Here is a 25,823-nt window from a genome sequence, read left to right as displayed (position 1 = left end):
GGTAAATTTATGTAAATTTTTACCAAATATAGTTCTCTGTTACTAATGGGCAAAGTTCATGATAGATATAATTGTAAGAAGCAAAATCGTTCAGTAAAGTAAGAACTTCAAACACATCACCATCACCAAAATACAATTTTGTCATGAATCCATTTGTGTCCTTTGTTTAATATGCACATAGACCAAGGTGAGCGACACAGGCTCTTTAGAGCCTCTAGTTTTTTTTTTTTTAAATAACCTCCAGAAAAATGTGTTTTATTCTTTTAGTTCTCAACCCCAATAGTTGCAATTTTTAATTTACTTTTTTTTTTGTGTAATCAAAGGGAAATTCACGGTTAACATTGTGTAATAGATGAACTGCCATTTTGACTTGCTGAAATCAGTGTTTGTGCAAATAATGCAATAGCAATAAACACCCAGATCAAAAGTTTGAAGTAATATTATATGAATGAGGAGTGTTCAGGAAAGGAGAAACTTCAAATTTGAGCATTTTAATTCGTATGAATTCATTATTTGAAATGACGAAAATTACACAGAGTTTTATATTATTTTAATTTCGTACATTTTTCCAAGATCTATTGCATTTAATAGTCTATTTGTTATTTTATATTTGCAAACAATACACTGGGGACTATACATTTGTACTTGTACTAGTTGTAGACAAGAAAAATCAAGATCAATATTTGTGTCATAGGGCCCAATAGGATGACTTAATGAGTGCACAATATTGCATTTATATGTAAGTCACTATTCATTTTAAAAATACATTTTCTATCTATGGAAATTATAAACTTCAAAATTAATATGCTTATTGAATTTCACTATAGAATTGTATACACAGTAACTGCTAAAAATGGTGGATATGTGGAAGTTGAGGATCGAGACGACTACCCAACAGTTGTGACAACAGACAAAATGTACTATAATGGCCAAGAAATAACAAGGTCCTTCACATACCACTGGGATCTAGAAATGCCATACCATTGCAGTGATATAGAGGCTACTGGTACCTCTACTTGTCCTTATCCTGTAGAGCTAGCTACAGATGACATCACTTCTAATGTATGTGAAAATCTTATTTTTTGGTGAATAGTTATTTTTTTCCTTGTCTGATAAAGTTTATGAGAAATATGTTTCATTGTTCCATTTCATAGTTTTATTTAATGATCTGATGAATTTATTTGTTTTTGTATGTAATAATGTTGATGCAGTTAAAGGAAAACTTCGCAAAAAAATCAAAAATTGATATTATGTTCATTCTGTATAAAAATGTTCAAATTCATAGATATTAAAGTTTTATTCCGCTAGATAAGCGATCACCATCGATTTTAAATTTAGAGTATCAATTCTCCGAGATCCGCCATCTTGTCTTCTTTCCCGATGAATAAAAACGATATGTCTATAAACCACAAAGAAACAAAACTACAGTAACCGATGTAGTCGTAATTGCGTGTCGATATCTTGTCAATCGTACGGTTGTTTAATACGACTAACTAACTTGATACGGAAAATATTCTTACTTTTTTTAAATTACCATGGTCTGTTGTTTTTAAACTGTTGATATTGGAATTAGGTGAAAAGTCAAAGTTGAAATCACAAATAAGTGTTCCGTGAAAATTGTTTTCGAAAATCTAATTTGTTCATAATTCTTTAAAGTAATAAACTTTTTTCAAATATATTTTGATCTTCCCTTATCTGATCACCAGCATGGCTAAAGGTATTACTTCCAAAGGTATTGTGAGGGGTGTGAGGTGACACGTCCAGGTATTCAAGCGATTTCCTGTCGGGCTTGCAAGTTCATGCATAGTTTCACTTCTGCAGGTATTGATCAGTGTACACGGCTGATAACTTATAACTTATAACTTTCCATTTTGAACTATCAGATGTATAATATACAACTCTGTCTTACTTGTCATTACTAAACTCATACGCTTGTTTATAAATAACATTTCTGGTGTAAAGAATATAATTCATAATATATAAATAATACCCAAAAAATAAGATTTGATGAAATTAAAATCTATTTAAATATTTTTTCCAAGGGTGAATTTGGGAAAATGTAATATATAGTCATTGTCAATAGTGAAGGACAGATTGGAACAGACCAGAAATATTGATTTAAAAAAATGTACGCACTTGCCGACGATTCGTTTATACGACTGGATATAAAGTTACGGAACTATAGAGCAATTTAAAATATATACGTGTATACATTGAACATAAGAAAAAAACATATATTTTGAATAAATAGGGGTAAAAGTGTTGTAAATAGACTAGCCAACGTATGCCAACAGTATGTAATCATCGAATGTCGATAGACTACAGTTGTATACCAAAAGAAGAAGAGAACCAATTTGATTTAAATACAGGTCGATGTATAACTTTTGCTTTGGTTCATTGAAGCTGTGGACCTAGGAAAATCACAGATTTATATTTCAATAAGATTGTTCTCAAACAAAGGAAGGAATTCGTCATCACAATTGTTATATATGCCACTGGACGAACACTAATAATCCCCAGGGGATGTGAATATTTTGCTGGGAAACTTTTGAGTATCAAAGTTTCAAATTAATTTCGGGATTTATTTTCTTTCTTGGTATTCAATAACCGAAGAAAAAAGAATAAATTACTTGTTCGCTAAATAGGGATATTCTTGTCAGATAAAAGAATTTTAGTTATATTTAAAAAATAGGGAAATATGACATTAAATTGGTTCTGTCTTTTTTTAAACATCGTTAAAACGATGTGTGTCTAAGGTGAACGCCAAAAGAACCCTGTAATACTAACTACAAGTACGAGAGTATAGCATGTAAACATTCCTTCTCAATAATATGGTTGTATTGGAAAACTTTTCATACAGATTGACAACTCATTGTCCGATATGCATGTAATATTTGCCACATGACGCCCATAGTTCTTTCTACCATCATCACCTTATTCCTTGATATTGCTGTAAACATCGATGGTTCACACCCAAACAAAATGGGAGTAATGAACCTTCAGAGCTTCTCCGTGTTATACACTTGTGAAATATATAGACGAAATTTCTGTATTGAAATGAATCTACATCTCACAAACAGGATTTTCAAATAACGATTTTGAGTAATCACCTTACAAACCAATATAAACGTATGGCAAGATATAACCATGAAGGAATTTAGTTTTTGTCAGAACTCATCACTATATCATAAACGTATACGTATATATATGCATACAGTTTCAAATATCAAGAACAAGCGTTCGATGTCGATAGTCTGTTCTCTAACTGTTCAGAGTTAGACATGTCACTTGTTCATTCTTGGAAGCCTTCATATTCCCCGTCTAACGATGGGAACTCTTTCTGATTGTGTTGACTATAAATGCTTGTATGGTAATTCTGTCGTTTATCTGTACAAGCGGTTGCATTTCCTCTCCTTTCCCAACAAACAAACGAACGAAACGCAACTAGTCTGATTTCTCTGGAGCTCATCCTCAATGGCTCTTATACGTCAGGAAACTTACATGTATACTAATAATGATTGTTTCATGAACAACGATGTATGAACGAACTATTATAAATTCGTCAATATCTGTAATGCATGACTAAAGTATAACTTTTATTACAACTACTGTATTACTTATTTGGATTAATGACGGCTATCATGTTCAACATTGCACAACTATTATCATAGAATTTTAAAAAAAATCCTCAAAAATCCTCAAAAGATATAATGCCTTAGCTTAGATAATTAGTATTCTTTTCACAAAAAGTTCGTGTAAATGATTGTCAAATGAATTTAATTATGTAAGAATAAAATGTTAAAAAGAAACTAAAAAAAAATTATGCATGTTGTATGTTGTATTTTTTTGTCAATTAAAAACTTTAAAATTGCAATAGTTTTATTAGCATTTAAACACAGCCAGATTTGAATACAAGTTAAGAAATTCCGGTAAAGTCAATGATATCAAACAGATGTACAATGGTATATCAAATTGGGTAATATTGCATTTAGTTTTTATTAAAGATTAAAACTACTATTTTTTGCTTCATATTTGAATCTTTACGCCAATTGCCGCTAAGAAAGTAATCAAAAATTGTTTCCTTTTATTTTTATACACTTTCGGAATTACGAATCTGAATTTTATTTTCAATTAATTTACACAATTTAATTATTGTATCTTTATTCTCATCGTGTATTTAATCTTAGTGTATTAACATCATGACAGCATATACTCTAATCCTTTCTATTTATCCTTTCCAAATAACAACATTTATACCTGTGTACGCTTGAACTCACACCTGCGGCTAAATAGCTACAAGGTAAACGAATTGACCTCAAGCCGAGAAATATACAGTGACCTTTACAAAATAATATACACACTCTGCTCACACATTAGTTGCATTGAAATGATTATCAAACAATAACGGTAAATAGAACTGAAATATTTTCAGTTCAATATCAGTAAAAATGTTCAATAAATATTTTATGAAAAAAATCTCAACAATAATTAATTAAATTTATTCAAAAACATTTACTAGAGATAATTTTATAGGAGTTTAATTCAATCAATACAAAACGGTATATATATGCATATTCACTTTCGTTCATTCTTATATTGTGGTTTATAACTTCGACCATTCGTCAGCTGTGCGCTTTTAATTACGTATATTGTCGATAAGCTATAAGAGTTAAACAGATTTTATTTTTTCCCAGAATTCAATAAATCGGGCTAATACGTCACGACCCACTCGAGAATTCAACCAAAAAAGTTACAAATACTTGATTTTCTCCGTTATTAGAAGGAATATAAATTTAAAACTTTGCAAATGTGTTTTTTATGTTAAGATGAACATAATTAGATGATAAGTAAAAAATCGCGGAATTTCCCTTTAAGATAATTATTAATTCAGATGAAATTAACTTGGAACATTTTACAGATAAATTAATACATACATGTGATGGACCGTGAAACTCAAATCAGGAGATTGAAAATTTTGGTCAGGAGATTAGGCCTCAGATCAGGAGGTTTTTTATCGACATAAATTTTGTCGTAAATGGTACCGTTTCATGTAGAAACTGTCTTTAAGAGTGTATTTTCTTCAACTTTCCATCAGAATGCAATAGGCTTTAGTATCATTGTAGCCTTTCTATTTGAAAGATATAACATTATTAAAAAAAAATGAGAAGAGTCTGTTTCTTGTTTTGTTTTTTTGTTTTTAGATAATTGTTGTTGACTGCCTTTTAATAACACACTATGACCTTCTCTTTTCTCCTTATCATTGGTAACTTTTTTTTTTTTTTTTTTATCATTATTTGGTAACTTTTTATGCAAGTTTAAAAGTCTCACATAAGTGACCACATGAAAGATCAGATTTTTCATATAAATTTCAATTTAAACCTTGCAAAGAAGTCAATATTCCTCAAATAATTTTTAAATTTATGTTACTTTTTTGTCCCAAGACATTTAAAATCATTTAATTACCATCCTTTTATGACTATTTGATGAAAATATATATCCTTTGTATTCTTCTTACAATTTACCTTATTTAAATAAAAATAACTTAAAACAGGATAAATCAAAGGGAAGTAACAAAAATTGATTTCAATTATCTTCCAATACACAGTTTTTAGCTCACCTGGCCCGAAGAACCAAGTGAGCTTTTCTCATCACTTGGCGTCCGTCGTCCATCGTCGCCGTCGTCCATCGTCGCCGTCATCCGTCGTCTGTAAACTTTTACAAAAATTTTCTCCTCTGAAACTACTGGGCCAAATTTAACCAAACATGGCCAAAATCATTATAAGGGTATCTAGTTTAAAATTGTGTCCGGTGACCCGGCCAACCAACCAAGATGGCAGCCATGGCTAATAATAGAACATAGGGGTAAAATGCAGGTTTTGACTTATAACTCAAAAACCAAAGCATTTAGAGGAAATCTGACATGGGGGTTAAATTGTTTATCAGGTCAAGATCTATCTGCCCTTAAATTTTCAGATGAATTGGACAACCCGTTGTTAGGTTGCTGCCCCTGAATTGGTAATTTTAAGGAAATTTTGCTGTTTTTGGTTATTATCATGAATATTATTATAGATAGAGATAAACTGTAAACAGCAATAATGTTCAGCAAAGTAAGATTTACAAATAAGTCAACATGACCGAAATGGTCAGTTAACGTTGACCCCTTTAGGAGTTATTGCCCTTTATAGTCAATTTTTAACAATTTTTCGTAAATCTTAGTAATCTTTTACAAAAATCTTCTCCTCTGAAAATACTGGGCCAAATTAATCCAAAGTTGGCCACAATCATCTTTTGGGTATCTAGTTTAAAAAATGTGTCTGGTGACCCGGCCATCCAACCAAGATGGCCACCACGGCTAAAAATAGAACATAGGGGTAAAATGCAATTTTTGGCTTATAACTCAAAAACCAAAGCATTTAGATCAAATCTGACTGTGATTAAATTGTTTATCAGGTCAAGATCTATCTGCACTCAAATTTTCAGATGACTCAGACAACCTGTTGTTAGGTTGCTGCCTCTGAATTGGTAATTTTAAGGAAATTTTGCAGTTTTTTGTTATTATCTTGAATATTATTATAGATAGAGATAAACTGTAAACAGCAATAATGTACAGCAAAGTAAGACCTAAAAATAAGTCAACATGACCAAGATGGTCAATTGACCCCCCAAGGAGTTTTTTTTTTTCCTTTATCATTTTATAGTCAATTTTTAACAATTTTCATAAAATTTGTAATTTTTACTAACATTTTCCACTGAAACTACTGGGCCAAGTTCATTATAGATAGAGATAATTGTAAGCAGCAAGAATGTTCAGTAAAGTAAGATGTACAAACACATCACCATCACCAAAACACAATTTTGTCATGAATCTATCTGCGTCCTTTGTTTAATATTCACATAGACCAAGGTGAGCGACACAGGCTCTTTAGAGCCTCTAGTTATTACACATCGCCAGTTTGCTAGAGGCAAACAATCTTTGATTACCAGTATGTTTGACACACAAGCTGTCAAGTGAAGCCATATAATTATACATCTTCTTTGATTTACAGGTAAAATTAAACACAGGTGTCAGTTACACCCGTAGTACTAACTAACAAATTATAAAAAATAGCGGCTGAAAATTTTCATTCATAAAATATTTCATACACAGGATTTTTTTCTCCTACACGGGAGGACGGAAGGAGACCCCTGAAAACGAGATTATTGTACCCCCGTAGGGAGGTTCACATGTATGTTAATATATTGCATATTTTTGTCAAGTTTTAAATTAAAACAAGTCTATCTAATTAATTCATTTTGATTGCAGCCTGTAGTTGTTTTTGTCTTTGGAGGATGGTTAGATGATTTGTCAGGAATAAATGACTTCACATTCCAAGTGTTTGAAGTAAAAACAAAAGACAATATCAAACTGACAGATGGTGAGACAGCTGCTTCTATAGAGGATGAAGTCATCAACAATACAACTGTAAGTCATAAATACAAAATATGGTATCTGGGCTACACAACTGACTTGACTCAATGTACTAAGGCCAAATTTAATGTTTATGTTCATATGATTTACCTATAGAATGTTGACGCTATTCTGCAATCCAAGAAGTAATAGATGCTGTAGTGTTTGTAAAAATGACTTTGAAGATGAGATGCATTTCATTTTAATATGTCCAACTTATAAAGGTCTTAGACTGTAAGTTTTTATTTTATTAAACCATATTATTGCAGAAAAACTTTTATTTATAAATATATACAATTAGTTAGTTCTATTAATGTTAGAATTATGTAATTTGGTTAAATTGATATTATGTGCACAATAATTAAAATCTGACATGTTGTAAAATCAATAAATATGTTTCACACTACCTTCTACTATCTATGTATACTTTGTGTAGTTTAAATGTTATATGCCTATAGTTGTTATGACTTTGGTAAATTAAGATTATTATCATCTATATAACAGATTACTATTTTAAGCTGGAATTATTTTTGACAATGGAGTTTTTTATAATTACCCTTACATGCATGCCATTTTCAACAAAAAGTATGCATCAAGTCTGCTTCTTCTGTGTTTTCTTAGCTGTTTCTTTTTTTGATCGGTTATCTTACCATGTTAGAGTGTGTTCAAGCTAGTAGTTTTTATACCACCGCAAAAATTTTAATTTTTCGTCGTATATTGCTATCACGTTGGCGTCGTCGTCTGCGTCGTCGTCGTCGTCGTCGTCCGAATACTTTTAGTTTTCGCACTCTAACTTAGTAAAAGTGAATAGAAATCTATGAAATTTTAACACAAGGTTTATGACCACAAAAGGAAGGTTGGGATTGATTTTGGGAGTTTTTATCCCAACATTTTAGGAATTAGGGGCCAAAAAGGGCCCAAATAAGCATTTTCTTGGTTTTCGCACAATAACTAAAGTTTAAGTAAATAGAAATCTATGAAATTTTGACACAAGGTTTATGACCACAAAAGGAAGATTGGGATTGATTTTGGGAGTTTTGGTTCTAACAATTTAGGAATTAGGGGCCAAAAAGGGGCCCAAGTAAGCATTATTCTTGGTTTTCGCACCATAACTTTAGTTTAAGTAAATAGAAATCAATGAAATTTAAACACAAGGTTTATGACCACTAAAGGAAGGTTGGGTTTGATTTTGGGAGTTTTAGTCCCAACTGTTTAGGAATAAGGGGCCCAAAGGGTCCAAAATTGAACTTAGTTTGATTTCATCAAAAATTGAATAATTGGGGTTCTTTGATATGCCAAATCTTACTGTGTATGTAGATTCTTAATTTTTAGTCCTGTTTTCAAATTGGTCTACATTAAGGTCCAGAGGGTCCAAAATTAAACTTATTTTGATTTTGACAAAAATTGAATCCTTGGGGTTCTTTGATATGCTGAATCTAAAAATGTACTTAGATTTTTGATTATTGGCCCAGTTTTCAAGTTGGTCCAAATCGGGTCCAAATTAAACTTTGTTTGATTTCATCAAAAATTGAATAATTGGGGTTCTTTGATATGGCAAATCTTACTGTGTATGTAGATTCTTAATTTTTAGTCCCGTTTTCAAATTGGTCTACATTAAGGTCCAAAGGGTCCAGAATTAAACTAAGTTTGATTTTAACAAAAATTGAATTCTTGAGCTTTTTTGATATGCTGAATCTAAACATGTACTTAGATTTTTGATTATGGTCCCAGTTTCCAAGTTGGTTCAAATCAGGATCCAAAATTATTATATTAAGTATTGTGCAATAGCAAGAAATTTTCAATTGCACAGTATTCAGCAATAGCAAGAAATCTTCAATTGCACAGTATTGTGCAATAGCAAGAAATTTTCAATTGCACAGTATTGCGCAATAGCAAGAAATCTTCAATTGCACAGTATTGTGCAATAGCAAATATTTTCAATTGCACAGTATTGCGCAATAGCAAGAAATGTCTAATTATACAATATTGTGCAATAGCAAGAAATTTTCAATTGATTGGAGTTATCTTTCTTTGTCCAGAATAGTAGTTGAATCAACTTAAATCATTGTTTTATACAATATACAATGTATATTCACTTTTACTACCAACTGATAAATTAAAACAATCTTTACCATTCAGTGATAACAAGCACCTTTTGTTACATTTTAATATTTTATGATGTATTTAAATGAGTAGTTATTGTTGCAAACTCCATTAGAAATTTGAATTGAGATCAGTTTTGGAAAAAGGGAAAGGGGGATGTGAAAAAAAAAGGGGGGGGGGTAAATTTTTCTCATTTCAGATTTCATAAATAAAAAGAAAATTTCTTCAAACATTTTTTTGAGAGGATTAATATTCAACAGCATAGTGAATTGCTCAAAGGAAAAAAAAGTATTTTAAGTTCATTAGACCACATTCATTCTGTGTCAGAAACCTATGCTGTGTCAACTATTTAATCACAATCTAAATTTAGAGCTGAATCCAGCTTGAATGTTGTGTCCATACTTGCCCCAACCGTTCAGGGTTCAACCTCTGCAGTCGTATAAAGCTGCGCCCTGCGGAGCATCTGGTTCAGGTTTTGTTGATGCTCATAGAATTTAAGTTTTGATAATGTTCATTCATTCATGATACACCGATGTTATCTCACAGAATTTGTTTTTCAAGTGAAAAGTTTTGAATAGAATTATGTCAGATTTATTGAAGTATGACAATTATTTTTTATTTATAGGGAAGCTTTAAACTTACAAAACCAGGTGTATACTCTATTCATCTGTCTGCTTTTGACAACACTAACAATGCTGAAAATGTTGGAAACTCCAGAACAGCCAGGACCTTGTTATTCTTTGATGATGAATCAGCTGTTGACATTCAAGATGCTAATCCAATGGAATGTTCCCAAGCTTCTAAAAATAGTTCCTTTAAATGGGTTGTTCAGGATACCAGTACAGTAACAATTACATGGACCGACCATTTCATTAATACTCGTCATGAGACAAATAAATGGTTAGAGATTATAGAACCATATACAGCTTCAACTGTGTATGAGGAATTTGACGGAGATAGAACTGTAGAGGCTATAGATAATACACAAGGTATATTGTCATTTAGGTTTCAACTTGCTTAAAAGTAAATGATATGTTTTTATGCCCCACCTACGATAGTAGAGGGCATTATGTTTTCTGGTCTGTGCGTCCGTCCGTCCGTTCGTTCGTCCGTCCGTTCGTTCGTCCGTCCGTCTGTCCCGCTTCAGGTTAAAGTTTTTGGTCAAGGTAGTTTTTGATGAAGTTTAAGTCCAATCGACTTCAAACTTAGTACACATGTCCCCTATGATATGATCTTTCTAATTTTAATGCCAAATTAGAGTTTTTACCCCAATTTCATGGTCCACTGAACATGGAAAATGATAGTGCGAGTGGGGCATTCGTGTACTGAGGACACATTCTTGTTTATAATAATATGTTTTTTTCGTGGGAGTCAATTTTTGTGGATTAAGGAAAGATTGCATTTTTATAGATATATATTAACATGGTTTTGCCAAAGTCTGCATATAACCTTATAGATTATGTGTCATTGTTGAAGATTTAGATTCATGGTTAAATTCTACTCACAAAATCCATGAAAATTGATATCCAACCCCAGTACACTATTTCTTTTGGACCATTTTCATTCAAGCATTCATTGCTTTAGCTTGTATTAATTAAACAGTTTTTGCGCTGATGCAATTTGAGGTCTTATGGCAAACTGAAAAGATTACTATAAGTTTACAGCAAACTTTTTCTTTTCATAAGAAAAACAATTGTTTATCAAGTTATACTTCATAACTCCAGAAGAATAAGCTAATAGAAAGGTGAGATTTTAATATGTGAACTCAGAAGACCATTTTATGTTTTGAATCCTGCAATAAGTAAACTATTGTATAGATGGTCTACAAACAAATAATTTAGTGTCTTAGATTTCTCAGTCTTGCACTGATTTCTTGTTGAAATCTTTATATCTAAACATTCTTACATTCTTGGACAGTAATTAAGCGAAAAAATAGATTGAGCAGAAAATACAAATGTTCAATTTTGTTCCTTTTCAGGGATTGTGCAATTTGAAGTTGGATATGATGTTTTTTCTCCAAACCTTAGTGATTTTCAGAATTTGACTATTACACCTGATAAACATGTACAATCTGAGCTCCTGAACATTGTTTGGAATGATGGAGATAAACTAATATTGACAGTTAAAGCAACAGATTTGATTGGTGGCTCTAACAATGACACTATCATTATATATAGAGATACCACACCCCCTTTTATAGATGATCTATGGTTGACACGAGGAGATCGGTTAAATGTTTCTGTACATTATTTAAAAGAGCTAACTGAAATGACGTAAGTTTGTAAGGTATTATAAAAAATTAACAAGTATATTAAATCATTATAAGGGTATAATTTTCGTACCAATTTGATTGTTTGTTTACAATGTTGACTGCAAATGTTTTAAGTTGTGCAATACAAAGTATGTGATTAAAGGTTTGAAAGTCAAATTGATTATATTTTTGTTGCATATCTTTGTGCTATTAAATATACAACTAAACTTGATGAAATATTTTCAAAATAATGTGCAATTTTGATTCTAATTTTTATTTCAAATTCTTAACTTGAGATGTGCAGGATTAAACTATATCATTAAATTAAGTTCAAATATTACTTAATCTTTTGCAAACTAAAGCAAAATTGCATTGCAATTGACATTGACATTTAAATCCATTAGTGCTTGAATTGCTTTGACTATGGCATCTATAATATATCTAAAAAAATAATACATTTCAAACTTTAATCTTAAAAGTTAATAAATAAGAATAGAAGGTTTTAGACAAATTTCACTTGCTACTTCTCTATCCATATTCCTTTTCAATGAGCAAAAAAATTCATTCAAATGTGTTCAATTACAAAACCTGCCTAAATGAAATTAAGTGAAGCTAATTAAGAAAAGCCAGTTTTAAAGTGATAACTTTTTTTCAATAATCTATACACATTGTAGGATTGAATGGATAGCCTACGATTACCATAGTGGTGTAGATTCTCTGTACTGGAGGATCTTTGATAATTACACAGGAACAGATATACTACATGGGCATGAAAATCTAGGAACGCAACATGCTGTGGTAAGTATCCTCCATGTGTGATCGATATGATAAATAGTATACATTTGCCAAATTATCAGATTCATAACCCCCCCCCCACACACACACACCCCTCCCCCAAACAAAAAATGAGAAGTCTCTCGAAATTATTAGAGACTGAATTAATAGTATTCAGAACACATATATATTCATTTAAAAGCATAGGTCATATGATTAGACACACTTAGAACATGGATATGATATGCAATAGGTCCTCTTGGTATTTTGGTATTTTGAAAAAATTTGCTGGTACTGGAGAAGTTTTGCAAGGCTAATATGTAACAGACTACCGATGTAAGTTTCGACTTCTGTTTGAATATACACATAATTCTTATAAATGTTTAGAATTATATTTTTATTTTTGGATAATAAAAGTTTTATAAACTGATTTTTCAGGATGAAACTGCATGTCAGACAAATTATGGAACTAACCCAAGGGGAGCTAACTGCTACTGTACAAATTTTGAAGGCTGTTTTCACAGACATTTTCAAGTTGTACCTGCTGTTAAAACTAGTGAAGGGCTTTATACGGGAAAAGACGTCGGAGAACATGATATTGACTATTATATTGAAATATCTGTCACTAACCATGCACAACTGGTTACAGTTCTCAGGAAGAAGGTATGTATAAAGATATATAATGAACATTTTTATATGTTAAGTTATTGCATATTGTATCTTGCAAATCTAGAACATTTTATATACACTCTTATGAGGTGAATTTAGGTAAATGAGATCAAATTAACATCAAATACAATAAGGAAGTCCTTAAATAGGGGTCGACTGGCATTTAGGATCTGACAAATGTTAAAATGAGGATAATTATATTTGATAGAGAAAGAATTTAGCCTTGCAACAGGCCACCTACGGACCCCATAAAGAGTGGCTGCAAGGATTATGAACATGTGTAGAGCTTGACTATTTCTATACCAAAGACATCATATTTAATGTCCCCATTCTGACTAGACATGGCTGCAAAAACATACATCCTACACAGCCAAAACTGTTTGTTGTAACCAATATCTGTCATACAGGCTTCTCAGTAGAAGGATAGTCTGAGGAACTGGTTAGGTTGCACTAATACAATGTGATATTTATATGAATGCTTTATTATATTCTTATTAAAAAGTTTACAACAATATTTTGTTAATTCTATCGTCTATTAAACATTCTAGATCACCATAGATATTACACCTCCACATACTGGTATGGTTCATGATGGAATGAGAGGGAGCCCAGAGGTTGATTATCAACAGGAAACCACTCTAACAGCCTACTGGGACGAGTTCTTTGACAAAGAGAGTGGTGTATTGTTTTATCAATATATACCAGGAACCAGTTGTGCTGATAAGGCAGATTTTAATCTAAATCGTACACATGTTGATGTATGTATATTGTCAATACTATGGTAGATCAAGTACAAACCTATTTTCATTCTGCTGTTGTTTGCAAAAAAAAACCATAAAAAATTACATGATTTTAATTGATTTGAAAATGGAGATATTATTTGAATTACATTATTGGAACTATTTTGTATAAATAGATTATTAATACACAATACGTTTTTGTGCAATGCTGGTACATATAATTTTAATTGGGAATCCCTGTCTGCTATTTGGTCCAATCAGCTTGGGGGTTTCCCAGTTGCTGCTGCATGTGAAATCTCGTTTACTAATTGCTTTTCGAGATTATCCTAATTAACCAATCAAAATTAACACTGCATTTGAATTAACCAATCAGCGCTTAATTAACAGGGCTTTTGTTTTAGGCACAAGCACATAATTATTCTGAAAGCAACGCTTGCTTGGAGCAGACATTCTAATTTTCTGGGAAATTATTTATTCCCACCCTCCGCTCCCTAGAGGATAGTTTTTACTTTATTGCTTTGTCATTTCAGCCTTTTATCATGTTTATTAAAATATATTGTTAATAAGTAGAGTAGTAATGTTTTCAAAAGAACTCACAGTTATTATGTACTTTGTGTTAGGAGTACCACAGATTTTCAACTGGAATTTGCTTTGTTTCATGGGAAAAATTCATGTGATTTCCATGTCAAATTCACATGAAATTCACATAAAATTCACATAAACTCATTTCATGTGAGATTCACATAAAATTCACATAAACTCATTTCATGTGAGATTCACATAAAATTCACATAAACTCATTTCATGTGAGTTTCAGGTTTAAGCTCGTTTGCTCTAAAATTCATGTGAATTTCATGTGAAATTGATGTGAGTGAAATTTGCTTGTGATATGGATGAGAATTTTTTAACATCAGAATAATCAATTTTTGCATTTTTGTACAAACTTTAACCATGGAAATGATAAATGTTCAGAACACTTTATGAATTCACAGTAAATTCTTATTAAGAAATATATAATATAATAACTATGCTAACTGACTACAAACATAAGGATATAGTTTTCATGTAATAAATAATCTTGCATTAATGTTTTTATGAAATTTACTGTTATGTAACGCATTACAGCTTGTAGAAACTTATGAAACCTTTGGAACCTATGAAGCACCAGGAGTAGGAACATACTACTTTACCGTTGTGGCATACAACCGAGCGCTAGACCACTCGGATCCTGTGTGTTCTGATGGTGTTACCATAGATACAACCGTACCAACAATCAAAGAGGTTACTGTGGATAATACTGTTGTAAAGGGAGGGCTAGTTACAGATGTTGCCAAGACAAACTATTGGATTTTGTCTTCAGATAGAACACTCAGATGGATTGCCAATCATACACTAGACTGCATGTAATATATAAAAACAAGTATAGTCTCTGTGGTGTTAAGCAAAAGTTTTAGTTAGAATCCACAGCAGATGTGCAGCTGAGATTTTAAAACCCCAAATCATATATTGTAGTACTGTGAAAATAACAATTCATTCTATTTAAAAGATGAGAATTTATAAACCATAGACATGTTACCTTGGTGAAATTGTAACCTGTTTATATATTTGACCTACCGGTATTGAAACGGGACCCTGTTCAGCTGCACAACTGTGTATACCTTCATATACATGATATAGAAAGAGTCACCACCCCCTATGACATTATTTTGTTCACATTAGACAGGTTAAATGTTTTTGTTAGTTCTAAAATTTTAAGAATATTTATTGCAGTTTGAATTTAAGAATTCACTTTAATAGACAGGGATCATTGTATTATTGTAGATACCATTTCCCAGAAATCATTATTTTAATATTAACACATAAGAACTTAGTTAGACATGTAAAGTGCAAAGCCTGCGGAAAAGGCAAACAGTAATCTTGATTTTTATTGGCTCAAATTATCAGATAACTTTTATTTTTGCGGTATAAATTTTATTGATAATCAATCGCGAATTTGGACTGACCATGCAAGACCCTCATGGATAGTAAATGTTGTAAAAAACACCCTTATCATCACATTTTTGACAAAATGTAATATACTGGCTGTACATAGTTTCAAGAAAAGTAAATCTTGATCTTTTTCTAAAATAATAATTTACGGTGACCTAATGTAATCTACTTTCTATCCATAGATAAAAAAAAGTCAGGTCAATCTCATAATGTATTTGTCAAAATATTATATATTTGTAGTACCAAGGCCACAGAGAAGACTGATCTTGACCTTTATCCTGTACAGAGATATGGCAATGGATCAGCTGTTGAAGTTGACGGAACAGTGTTTTGTGAGAACTCCACAGGAGCCCCATCCAGTGCTGGTCTATCTATGTCTACTGCTAATATGGTAGGAAAATAAAAGTATTTGAAGTGTAAAATGTTAAGTAATATATATTCACATTGATTGTATTGAAATCATTTCTAACCTAATATTTTCATTTACAATATGGGACTTTTTGAAAGTATTCTCTATAACTTTATTTTGTTTTTCTTCAGTTTTCAGTATCATGGAAAGTAGATGATTTACCAGCTAAAATCTATGATTATGAAGTAGGACTATCAACTACTGCAGGCAGTGCTGCTCCAGATTTAATGAACTTTATCACTACCAACCAGAATCCACATATTAGAATACAACATGCAGATATTCCAGACGGAACAACATTCTATATCATCATCAAAGGAATTAGTGGATCCAATGTAGAGGGTCTAGTGGTAGGTATTGTTAGTGTGATGTAAGGAAATATTACTACAAGGTAAATCTTGATTATCTCTTTTTATTGGTCATTTGAATTTTGATGAATGTTGTGTTTACCATAAATGAAGTCTTGCAGTTGAAGAAAAGCAGAAAAACACATACAGAAGGGTCTGGATGGGATGTTCTAAAGCAGAAAAACACATATAGAAGGACCTGGATGGGATGTTCTAAAGCAGAAAAACACACATAGAAGGGTCTGGATGGAATGTTCTAAAGCAGAAAAACACATATAGAAGGGTTTGGATGGGATGTTCTAAAGCAGAAAAACACATATAGAAGGGTTTGGATGGGATGTTCTAAAGCAGAAAAACACATATAGAAGGGTTTGGATGGGATGTTCTAAAGCAGAAAAACACATACAGAAGGGTCTGGATGGGATGTTCTTCATTTCTTTATATTTTTATACCATTTTCTGTATTTTAAATTTTTGTTGGTACACTAATCACGTTATTTTCTATGCCGTTAACCCCTTTGAGTCCATCATTTCATAGAGCAAAATATTCAGCTGCAAAAAAAATGCATTTTTTCATTATTTTTTTGAACTTTTTACCCAATGCATACAATGTTGAAGTCTTTAATATTAATTTTATTTATAAAATATTGTATCTTTATTTTCAGTCAATTGGACCTTGTTTTATGGACACCACACCACCAGATTTCACAGGGACTATAACTCTGTCCCTTTCTGGTCAGTATCTTGTTGCTGAGTGGTCCAGTGGAGCATTCTCAGACAGTGAGGAACCATTTGACATCAATTATGAATTTGCCATAGGTAAAAGTAACAATGTTTTATATATTTTCAACTTTCTAATGTTATACCATAGTAGGAAACCTCAAGTCAACTGCTCACAGGCCCGTAGCCAGTAATTTCCAAGGGGGGTTCGTTGAACTCATGAACTCAACTTTAACAGTCACAATTTGAACAAAACGTTGACTTTAACAGTGCTTATTTGATATCAAGGAGGGGTTCTTCCGAACCCCCCGAACCCCCCCTGGCTACGGGTATGGCTCACAAATGATAGGTTAGAGTACTTGAACATGTTCTCAAAGTGTAAAAGTAAGAAGATATAGTATGATTGGCAATGAGACAACTCTCCATCAGATATGTTGTCATTTTAGTTCTTTTTCTCAAAACTCCTTATTGCTTTAGTGATATATAGCAGGGCTTCCAAAACGGTCATATATTCCGGTCATTTGTATAATGTCCGGTAAAAGTCCGGCTGGGCAAAGCATGAAACGGTCATATACTTTTTAGTTTTCAAGTCTTTTTTGGTCATTTTTACACAATTCACGATCTTTTTGACCCAACCTTTTGCCTTTAAAATTAACACATTTCCGGTCATAAATGTGACATTATGATTAATTACTATCAAAACAACACCTACTTCAATACTTTCTAATTTTAATCAAGGCTAATTAGTAGTTGGACAGCTGAAATCTACCTGTTCAGGTGACAGGTGAACTATGTTCAGTACCGGACATCGTATATTAAATTGATCGGTTTATTCACAATAATTTTCTTACATTTCAGCGGTTTGTATCTAATTGATTTAGGCCAAAAGATTAAAATTATTAGAAATTAGTTTATCAACATGATTTGATGAAAAATTTAAAAAGGTTTTCAATAAAAAATAGTCAGAACTACGTCGTATGAACTAGAACACGTGTGTGCATGTGCACAGGTGGAAAATTTAATAATGCATCCTACATTTCTTCAAAAATGCTAAAATTATCAATAATACCTGTATCTAACGTTCAATTCAAGTATTTTGTTGAAGAAATAACGTGGAAAGAGCTTCTCTCAGTCGTGCTTTGAAACTTACACGGATTTCACATATCCGTTTATGGTCCATGTTTTACCATTGTCAAGTCAACATCCGGTTGAAAACAAAAGCAAAGTTTTTGACAATGTCATTTTGCACAAATAAAAAGTCTAAAGCAGATATGAGCACGCTGATGTGCACACTTTTAATGATGCACTGACAATTTAACAGTTTACATCCTAACATCAAATTCATATATCAAAGTAAAGTTTAAAATCGTTTTTTTTTTTAATGTAATTTCAATCATTGGAATGGCCATCTGATTACCATAATTGACTTTTGTGACTAAGTATTTTAAGGGATTAAAATCGGGATCAGATATGAAATGTCCGGCTGGCTCAAATATTTTTTGGAAGCCCTGATATATAGCTGTCCTGTCTCGAAGGAATATAAAAAACAAACAAATGGAAGATTTTATTGATGCTTTTTGTACAATTAAAATTTATTTTCTCACATGTATTTCATATCTCTGCATCAAAATAAGAATTATAAAACCATTGCTGAACAGTGTAATGAGCAATCAACTTATTAAGATTGAAATAATAGACATTTTGAAAATAAAACAATCTGGGGGTTATATATTCATTACAAAGTCTAAACATAGACATATGATGATCTGTATGTGGACATTTTCATTAAATTGTTTCAGCAGACAATAAACATTTAGAAAAAAATGTATTTCAAGATACATGTTTTAAAGTCATATGAAACTTCAAATGAAAAAAATGATGCATATGTTTTTCATAACTAAGTGGCTACTTTTTATTAAAAAACTTATGTACATATACTTTGTCCAAATTTAGAAGAAACTTAACCTTTTTATGCCCCAACTACCATAGTAGAGGGGCATTATGTTTTCTGGTCTGTGGGTCCAATCCTTCGTTTGTCCGTCTGTCTGTCTGTCCGTTTGTCCGTCCATTCGTTCGTCGTACCGTTCATTTGTCCCGCTTCAGGTTAAAGTTTTTGGTCAAGGTAGTTTTCGATGAAGTTGAAGTCCAATCAACTTGAAACTATAATAGTGCACAGGTTTCCTATGATATGATCTTTCTAATTTTAATGCCAAATTAGAGTTTTTCTCCCAATTTCATGATCCACTGAACATGGAAAATGATAGTGCAAGTGGGACATACGTGTACTTGGGACACATTCTTGTTAAAAATGTTTGCTTCCAGTAAACAATTCGTTGATATGTTTTCCGTATGCAGTGAAATTGGCTTGACCTTTCTCATGAAAAATTCTGTTATGGCAATACGCACGGATCTGTCATTTGAATCAACTATTATCATATTGTACTTGTTATACACATGCTCAATATCCATGCTTCTTTGTCGATTGTTTACTATAAAGGTGACAATCAGTAAACTGCAGCTTCAAAACATGACAATTAATTAACTGACATATTTTTACATCACAACCAACCAAGAGAAATAATTTTTGACGATTATTTGATATGGATGCGTAAAAAATTATTAAATCATGCATAGAAAACTAAGTTTATGATGTATATCTGAATTGGTTCAAGAATTGGATAAATATTATTTTTCACCAGTTACTTGTTTCATATGTTTTTAACATAATTTTATAGGTTATTTATCAGTTTGTATTCATATACTTTAATATTTTCAGGCAACACAGCACTAGGTACACAGATACAACAATTCATGCCCCTATCAGCAGGTGGGACATGTGTTGACATTTTAACACCAACCTGTACTGCTGTAATGGTAACAACCTTAAACTGGTCACTGCATGGTAATCATAAGTATTATGTGTCCATCAAAGTGACCAACACTGCAGGCCTGCTCACGATTAAGTCATCTGGACCTTACATCCACAATGTACAACTTCCTGCCGAAGGTGTAGTGTTTGATATAGAGCCTCATCCTGTAAGTTGTTTTCTCACTGTTAATTCAGAAATTATCGCATGCACTTAATATTGCGATGTAGCAAAGTTACATACAGATCGATCTATTAGATACCATAATGTGAATTCTTATGTTGATACTCAAGAAGTCACATTTTAACATCTATAAAAACCTCACTATACTTTCTGAATTATAAGTAACAGTATTTATATGATAAAATTGACAGTGACCAAAATTTTATTAGAAATTCAGTAGGGATGAAGATTTTAGAAATAATCTGAGTGTAATCCACTATGATTTTTGAATTTTAAAAAGGGAATTTTAGAATAAACTTAAGGTATCTGACATATACTGATATTAAGTTTAGATAGGTAACATTAGATGTATGCTTTTATCCTGAGGATTTTTTTTCCAAACCGAGCGATCAGCTAATTTATGGAATTTATTGCACCAATCACATGTATGACTTTAATTTATTTACTTAATATGAATAAATGCTTTTATCTTTGCAGGATTTTGATGGAAGTGATCCATTGCCTTTACAGGTAATACAATAATGGTTACAAATTCTTTATAAAGCACAAAGGTGTCAGTATTCACCTCAGAAACTTACAAAACCTTTGAATAGACTTATTAAGAAGGGATATAATTACGATACTGTTGTCAAGTCATTAAAGATTGCATATTTTGGCGTTAATATTGAGTCACTGATAAGGTCTTTGCATCGGAACTAAACACATTATTTTTTTAAAAACAGTTGTTGGCATGACACGGGTTATGTTCTTCTCATATATGTTATGATGGTATGATACTAAACCCCTAACGGGAAGGATTGTGCCTGATGTTCATATGATGAAATCATAATCTTTCAGTCAGTTTAATTGAAGTCTGGAGCTGGCATGTCAGTTAACTGCTAGTAGTCTGTTGTTATTTATGTATTATTGTCATTTTGTTTATTTTCTTTGGTTACATCTTCTGACATCAGACTCGGATTTCTCTTGTACTGAATTTTTATGTGCGTATTGTTATGCGTTTACTTTACTACATTGGTTAGAGGTATAGGGGGAGGGTTGAGATATCACAAACATGTTTAACCCCGCCGCATTTTTGCGCCTGTCCCAAGTCAGGAGCCTCTGGCCTTTGTTAGTCTTGTATTATTTTAATTTTAGTTTCTTGTGTACAATTTGGAAATTAGTATGGCGTTCATTATCACTGGACTAGTATATATTTGTTTAGGGGCCAGCTGAAGGACGCCTCCGGGTGCGGGAATTTCTCGCTACATTGAAGACCTGTTGGTGACCCTCTGCTGTTGTTTTTTATTTGGTCGGGTTGTTGTCTCTTTGACACATTCCCCATTTCCATTCTCAATTTTAAATTATTTTTGCATAAAAGTGTAGTTACAAATATTCCGTTAAAAATTGTCAAATTATTGCTGTTGAACAGTTGTTACAGAATTCTACCTTTCATAAAATTAAAATATGTTGGTATTGATTGATGGACAAAATCTAGCCTTAATGCACCTTCTATATCATGTATATGTTGTTCCAAAGAAATGTTATAACTTTGCTCTTTTTTAACTAAGTATTTTAAACAGATCTTAAAAACGTAAAGGATACTTTTCAGTCATAAATAATTATAATCACCACTATAGTAGGTAAAATTTATAAAAATTGACAAATGCAAATATAGCTAACTAATAATTGAGTGTTTTTTATGTCTCACCTAGGAGCATTATGTTTTCAGTCTGTGTGTCTGTCTGTTTGTTTGTCCATCCATCTGTTTATCTGTCCCTCTTCAGGTTAAATTTTTTAGTCATGATAGTTTTGGATGGAGTTGAAACCAATCAACTTGAAACTTAGTACACATTTTCCCTATGATATGGTCTTTCTTATTTTAATGCCAAATTATTGTATTTCACGATCAACTGAACATAGAAAATGATAGTTGGAGTGGGGCATTTGTGTACCATGGACACATTCTTGTTTATTTATTCCATGCAAGTATTGTACAATATATTTTCTAACCATTGTCTAAATTTCTTTTTATAGGATATACAGGATGTTGATTTCCATACTGATGCCTCTACATTGGTGGCTCGCTGGTCAGGGTTTGACCATCCACATCTTACTGTTACCTATACAATAAGTATAGGAACTACCAAAGGAGGGAATGATGTGATAAATAGTAAAGATGTGGGAACCAGTACATACCATGAAGAATCTGGACTTTCACTTGACTCATTCGAGGTTGGTATTTTGAATAAAAAAATTTGCATTTATTCTAATTTATATTGTTGAATCTGTTATTTTAGTTAGTACAAGATTAAGGGGTTTATTGGGTACAAACAATTTCTTTGGTGCAAAAGCTTCTTGTAAATAACGGTAATTTATTGTGGTAATATAAAAGTAGTTAATCATAATAGATATAGGAAGATTAATAAGAATATTTATATTGTTTGTTTTCTTTCTTAGAAATATTATTTCACTGTGACAGCGGTAACTTCAGTTGGTAGTACTTCTGTATCCTCTGATGGAGTTGCCATAGTAACAGAATACCAGACATTAATTGGTATTGCAATCTTTGATGGTACCCCCTGCAATCTATCTAGTAAGTCTAAATGAAACTATTGTGTTTTATTGTAAAACTTAACTGTTGTATAGTTATAAGATATATTTCCAGTCAGTTGAAAAATTTAGAGTGAAACAAAGAAAATTGTGACATTTTATTGTTAAATGTTCCTGTTGATTTCTGGTTTTCATTTGGCACAATTTTCTACGGATTTCATGGGTAAAGGTGAATAAATATTTGTGCTCACCTAAATACAATTAAAGTAGAAATATGAAAAATTAACTGATGAATCAATAGTATGTTTATTAAAAGTATTTTCTATGGGTACAATTAATTTTTAACCGGATTTTTGTGACAAAAATGTCGGTTATTGATTTGGGGATGTACGGCTGGTGGGCGGGCGGCAATTAAATGTTGTCCGTGCATTAACTCATGAACCGTTCAACCAAAGCTTTTAAAATTTTAATATGTTGTTACTGACATCTAAATGAAGGTCAAGTTCAATAATGGCGATTTTGACTTTTACCATTCAGGAGTTATGGTTCTTGAAAGATTGAAAAATGGAGTTTCCAGTCGTGTCCAAGCATTAACTCATGAACTGTTCTACCAAAGCTTCCCAAATTTTAATATGTTGTTACCGATGACAAAATGGAGGTCAAGTTCAATAATGACGATTTTGACTTTTACCGTTCACGACTTATGGTTCTTGAAAGATTGAAAAATGGTGTTTCCAGTCGCGTCCGGGCATTTTCTCATAAACCATTCAACCAAAGCTTTTGAAATTTTTATATGTTGTTACTGATGACAAAATAGAGGTCAAGTTCAATAATGACGATTTTGACTTTTACCGTTCAGGAGTTATGGTTCTTGAAAGATCGTAAAAATGGTGTTTCCATCCTTGTCAATGCATTTACTAATGAACCATTCAATCTAAGCTTTTCAAATTTTAATATGTTGATACTGACTACAAAATGGAGGTCAAATTTGATATTGACGATTTTCACTTTCAGCATTCATCAGTAATGGTTCTTGTGATATTGCCAGGACACAAATAAATGTTAATAAATCTGGTTTGCTGTCGTTGTGACAGTCTCTTGTTTAAAAGATATTTTGATGATGTAAATTAGTGAAATTTATCCTATCATGAATTAAGTTTAAATTTTTCTTTTTCAGGTCAAACATTCTCTCATCATGAGCATGTGAGTATTATGAATATAATTTTATTACCAGTATTTACTGTAAATTCAGAAATTAATTTAAGGTTTTTATTAAGGCAAATTATGCTATTAGGTGATAATTTCAATAATATGAACTGGCATTCTGATATCTGATACATACAACTGTTTGCAAATTTTCCTGAAATTGCAATAATGAAACCAGCACTTTTGTCTTTTCTATAAAACTATAATAAATGCATGCAAAAATTTCTGAATTTTCAGTAACTTAAAGTCACTTCTTTGCCTTTGATTTTTCTGTCAGATTTGATCTTTCTCTGTATTACACTAATCAGTCAAACTTGTAGTTGAAGTATAAATAAGAGCTTGATATCTTTTTTCCAATGCCATATAACAATGCCTCTTGGTTATGTTTGTAGGACCATAGAGTACCATGTGAAGATGACATAGATGTACAATCCTCTACTAATACTCTGAGTGCTTACTGGACTATTCCATCATTAGTACAATTGTATACACCTGATGCTTATTTCAAGGTTGAACAGAGGTCAATAGTTTCTGGTGAGACAATTGTTTGAAATATGATAACTATTCTGAAAATTTTGAATGTAGCAAATGAGTTATTTTGGTGCAATCTCTGAAAGACAAAATGAAATGAATATGAATTTTAAGTTTATTTTTCATAGCACAAATTCACCAATACTGGCCTCTTTCTATTGTTGTAAGCTCTTGGTTAGCTTACTGGTAGCCTGTATTGTTTGCGCTAAGGTTTGATTATAGTAGATATTTTTTGTACTTTATGTACTGCTAAATTTGGGATCAATAATGGGGGATTAATTTTTGCAATAAAATATATTTTTTTCTAATGCAGACATATTTTATTTATTTCCAGCAACCACCTGGACTGTGTTTAGGAACTACGAGTACATAAATTCTACAAGTTCGAGTGTCAGTGCCAATGATCTTTCTATGATCCCAGGGTACAAGTACCGGACCACTCTAAAGTTGTGTGCTAGACAGACATGTTTCCGACCTTTGTCAACAGATGGCGTTATGATCATAACCAACCCACCAATAACAGGAAATTTTAGTGTAGAACATCAAGATGGAAGTCCTGAAAAGGTAAGAACAAGACAAATCAGTGAAATAATCTACTTCAATTGGTTTTAGTTTAAGTTTTTGAATTTGATGCATAGTGTGGATTCATTTATTTTATGTGGGTACCAATATGATCATGTGGTTTTGCCAAAGTCTGCATAAATTCCTGAAACAAGTATAATTGCTAAAACTAGCATTATTATTGGTAATGTAAACCATGTAAGATTAATATTTTAACTGATAAACTGAAACAAATTTAAAAGACACTGTTTGTCATAAGAAGAAGCATAAATGTTTCACTAATATTTTTTTATATTCAAAAGGTTTGGTATTTAGAATAAGACAAAACTCTTATGAATTGATATGAAATGAGTAATTATGTATGAACGAAAAAGCATTTTATTGTTTTTCTTCGTTTTCACAGTTTCTGGAATATATAACCTTTTTTTGTGAATAAGAGTTTATTTCAATATTTATGAAATCCTAATTAATTTAGTTTGCAAACTGAAACAGTATGTT

General features: G+C 31.8%; 1 protein-coding gene across 1 annotated transcript in view; it reads left to right on the top strand.

The window, feature by feature from the left end:
- LOC139481135 (uncharacterized) overlaps window positions 1-25,823 on the top strand; it is a 112,305-nt gene that overhangs the window by 50,470 nt on the left and 36,012 nt on the right. The window contains exons 10-27 of the mRNA XM_071264247.1: window positions 828-1,062; window positions 7,304-7,462; window positions 10,176-10,539; window positions 11,529-11,823; window positions 12,476-12,599; window positions 13,014-13,238; window positions 13,793-14,002; window positions 15,110-15,387; window positions 16,214-16,364; window positions 16,514-16,732; window positions 17,394-17,547; window positions 20,225-20,484; window positions 20,976-21,008; window positions 22,512-22,709; window positions 22,935-23,070; window positions 24,205-24,230; window positions 24,626-24,767; window positions 25,099-25,328. Coding sequence (XP_071120348.1) covers window positions 828-1,062; window positions 7,304-7,462; window positions 10,176-10,539; window positions 11,529-11,823; window positions 12,476-12,599; window positions 13,014-13,238; window positions 13,793-14,002; window positions 15,110-15,387; window positions 16,214-16,364; window positions 16,514-16,732; window positions 17,394-17,547; window positions 20,225-20,484; window positions 20,976-21,008; window positions 22,512-22,709; window positions 22,935-23,070; window positions 24,205-24,230; window positions 24,626-24,767; window positions 25,099-25,328 — 3,439 coding nt within the window. The remainder of the gene's footprint in view (window positions 1-827; window positions 1,063-7,303; window positions 7,463-10,175; window positions 10,540-11,528; window positions 11,824-12,475; window positions 12,600-13,013; window positions 13,239-13,792; window positions 14,003-15,109; window positions 15,388-16,213; window positions 16,365-16,513; window positions 16,733-17,393; window positions 17,548-20,224; window positions 20,485-20,975; window positions 21,009-22,511; window positions 22,710-22,934; window positions 23,071-24,204; window positions 24,231-24,625; window positions 24,768-25,098; window positions 25,329-25,823) is intronic.

Source organism: Mytilus edulis, chromosome 7 (assembly GCF_963676685.1).
Source record: "Mytilus edulis chromosome 7, xbMytEdul2.2, whole genome shotgun sequence".
Taxonomy (NCBI): Eukaryota; Metazoa; Mollusca; class Bivalvia; order Mytilida; family Mytilidae; genus Mytilus; species Mytilus edulis.
This window is presented reverse-complemented; position numbering and strand designations above follow the sequence as displayed.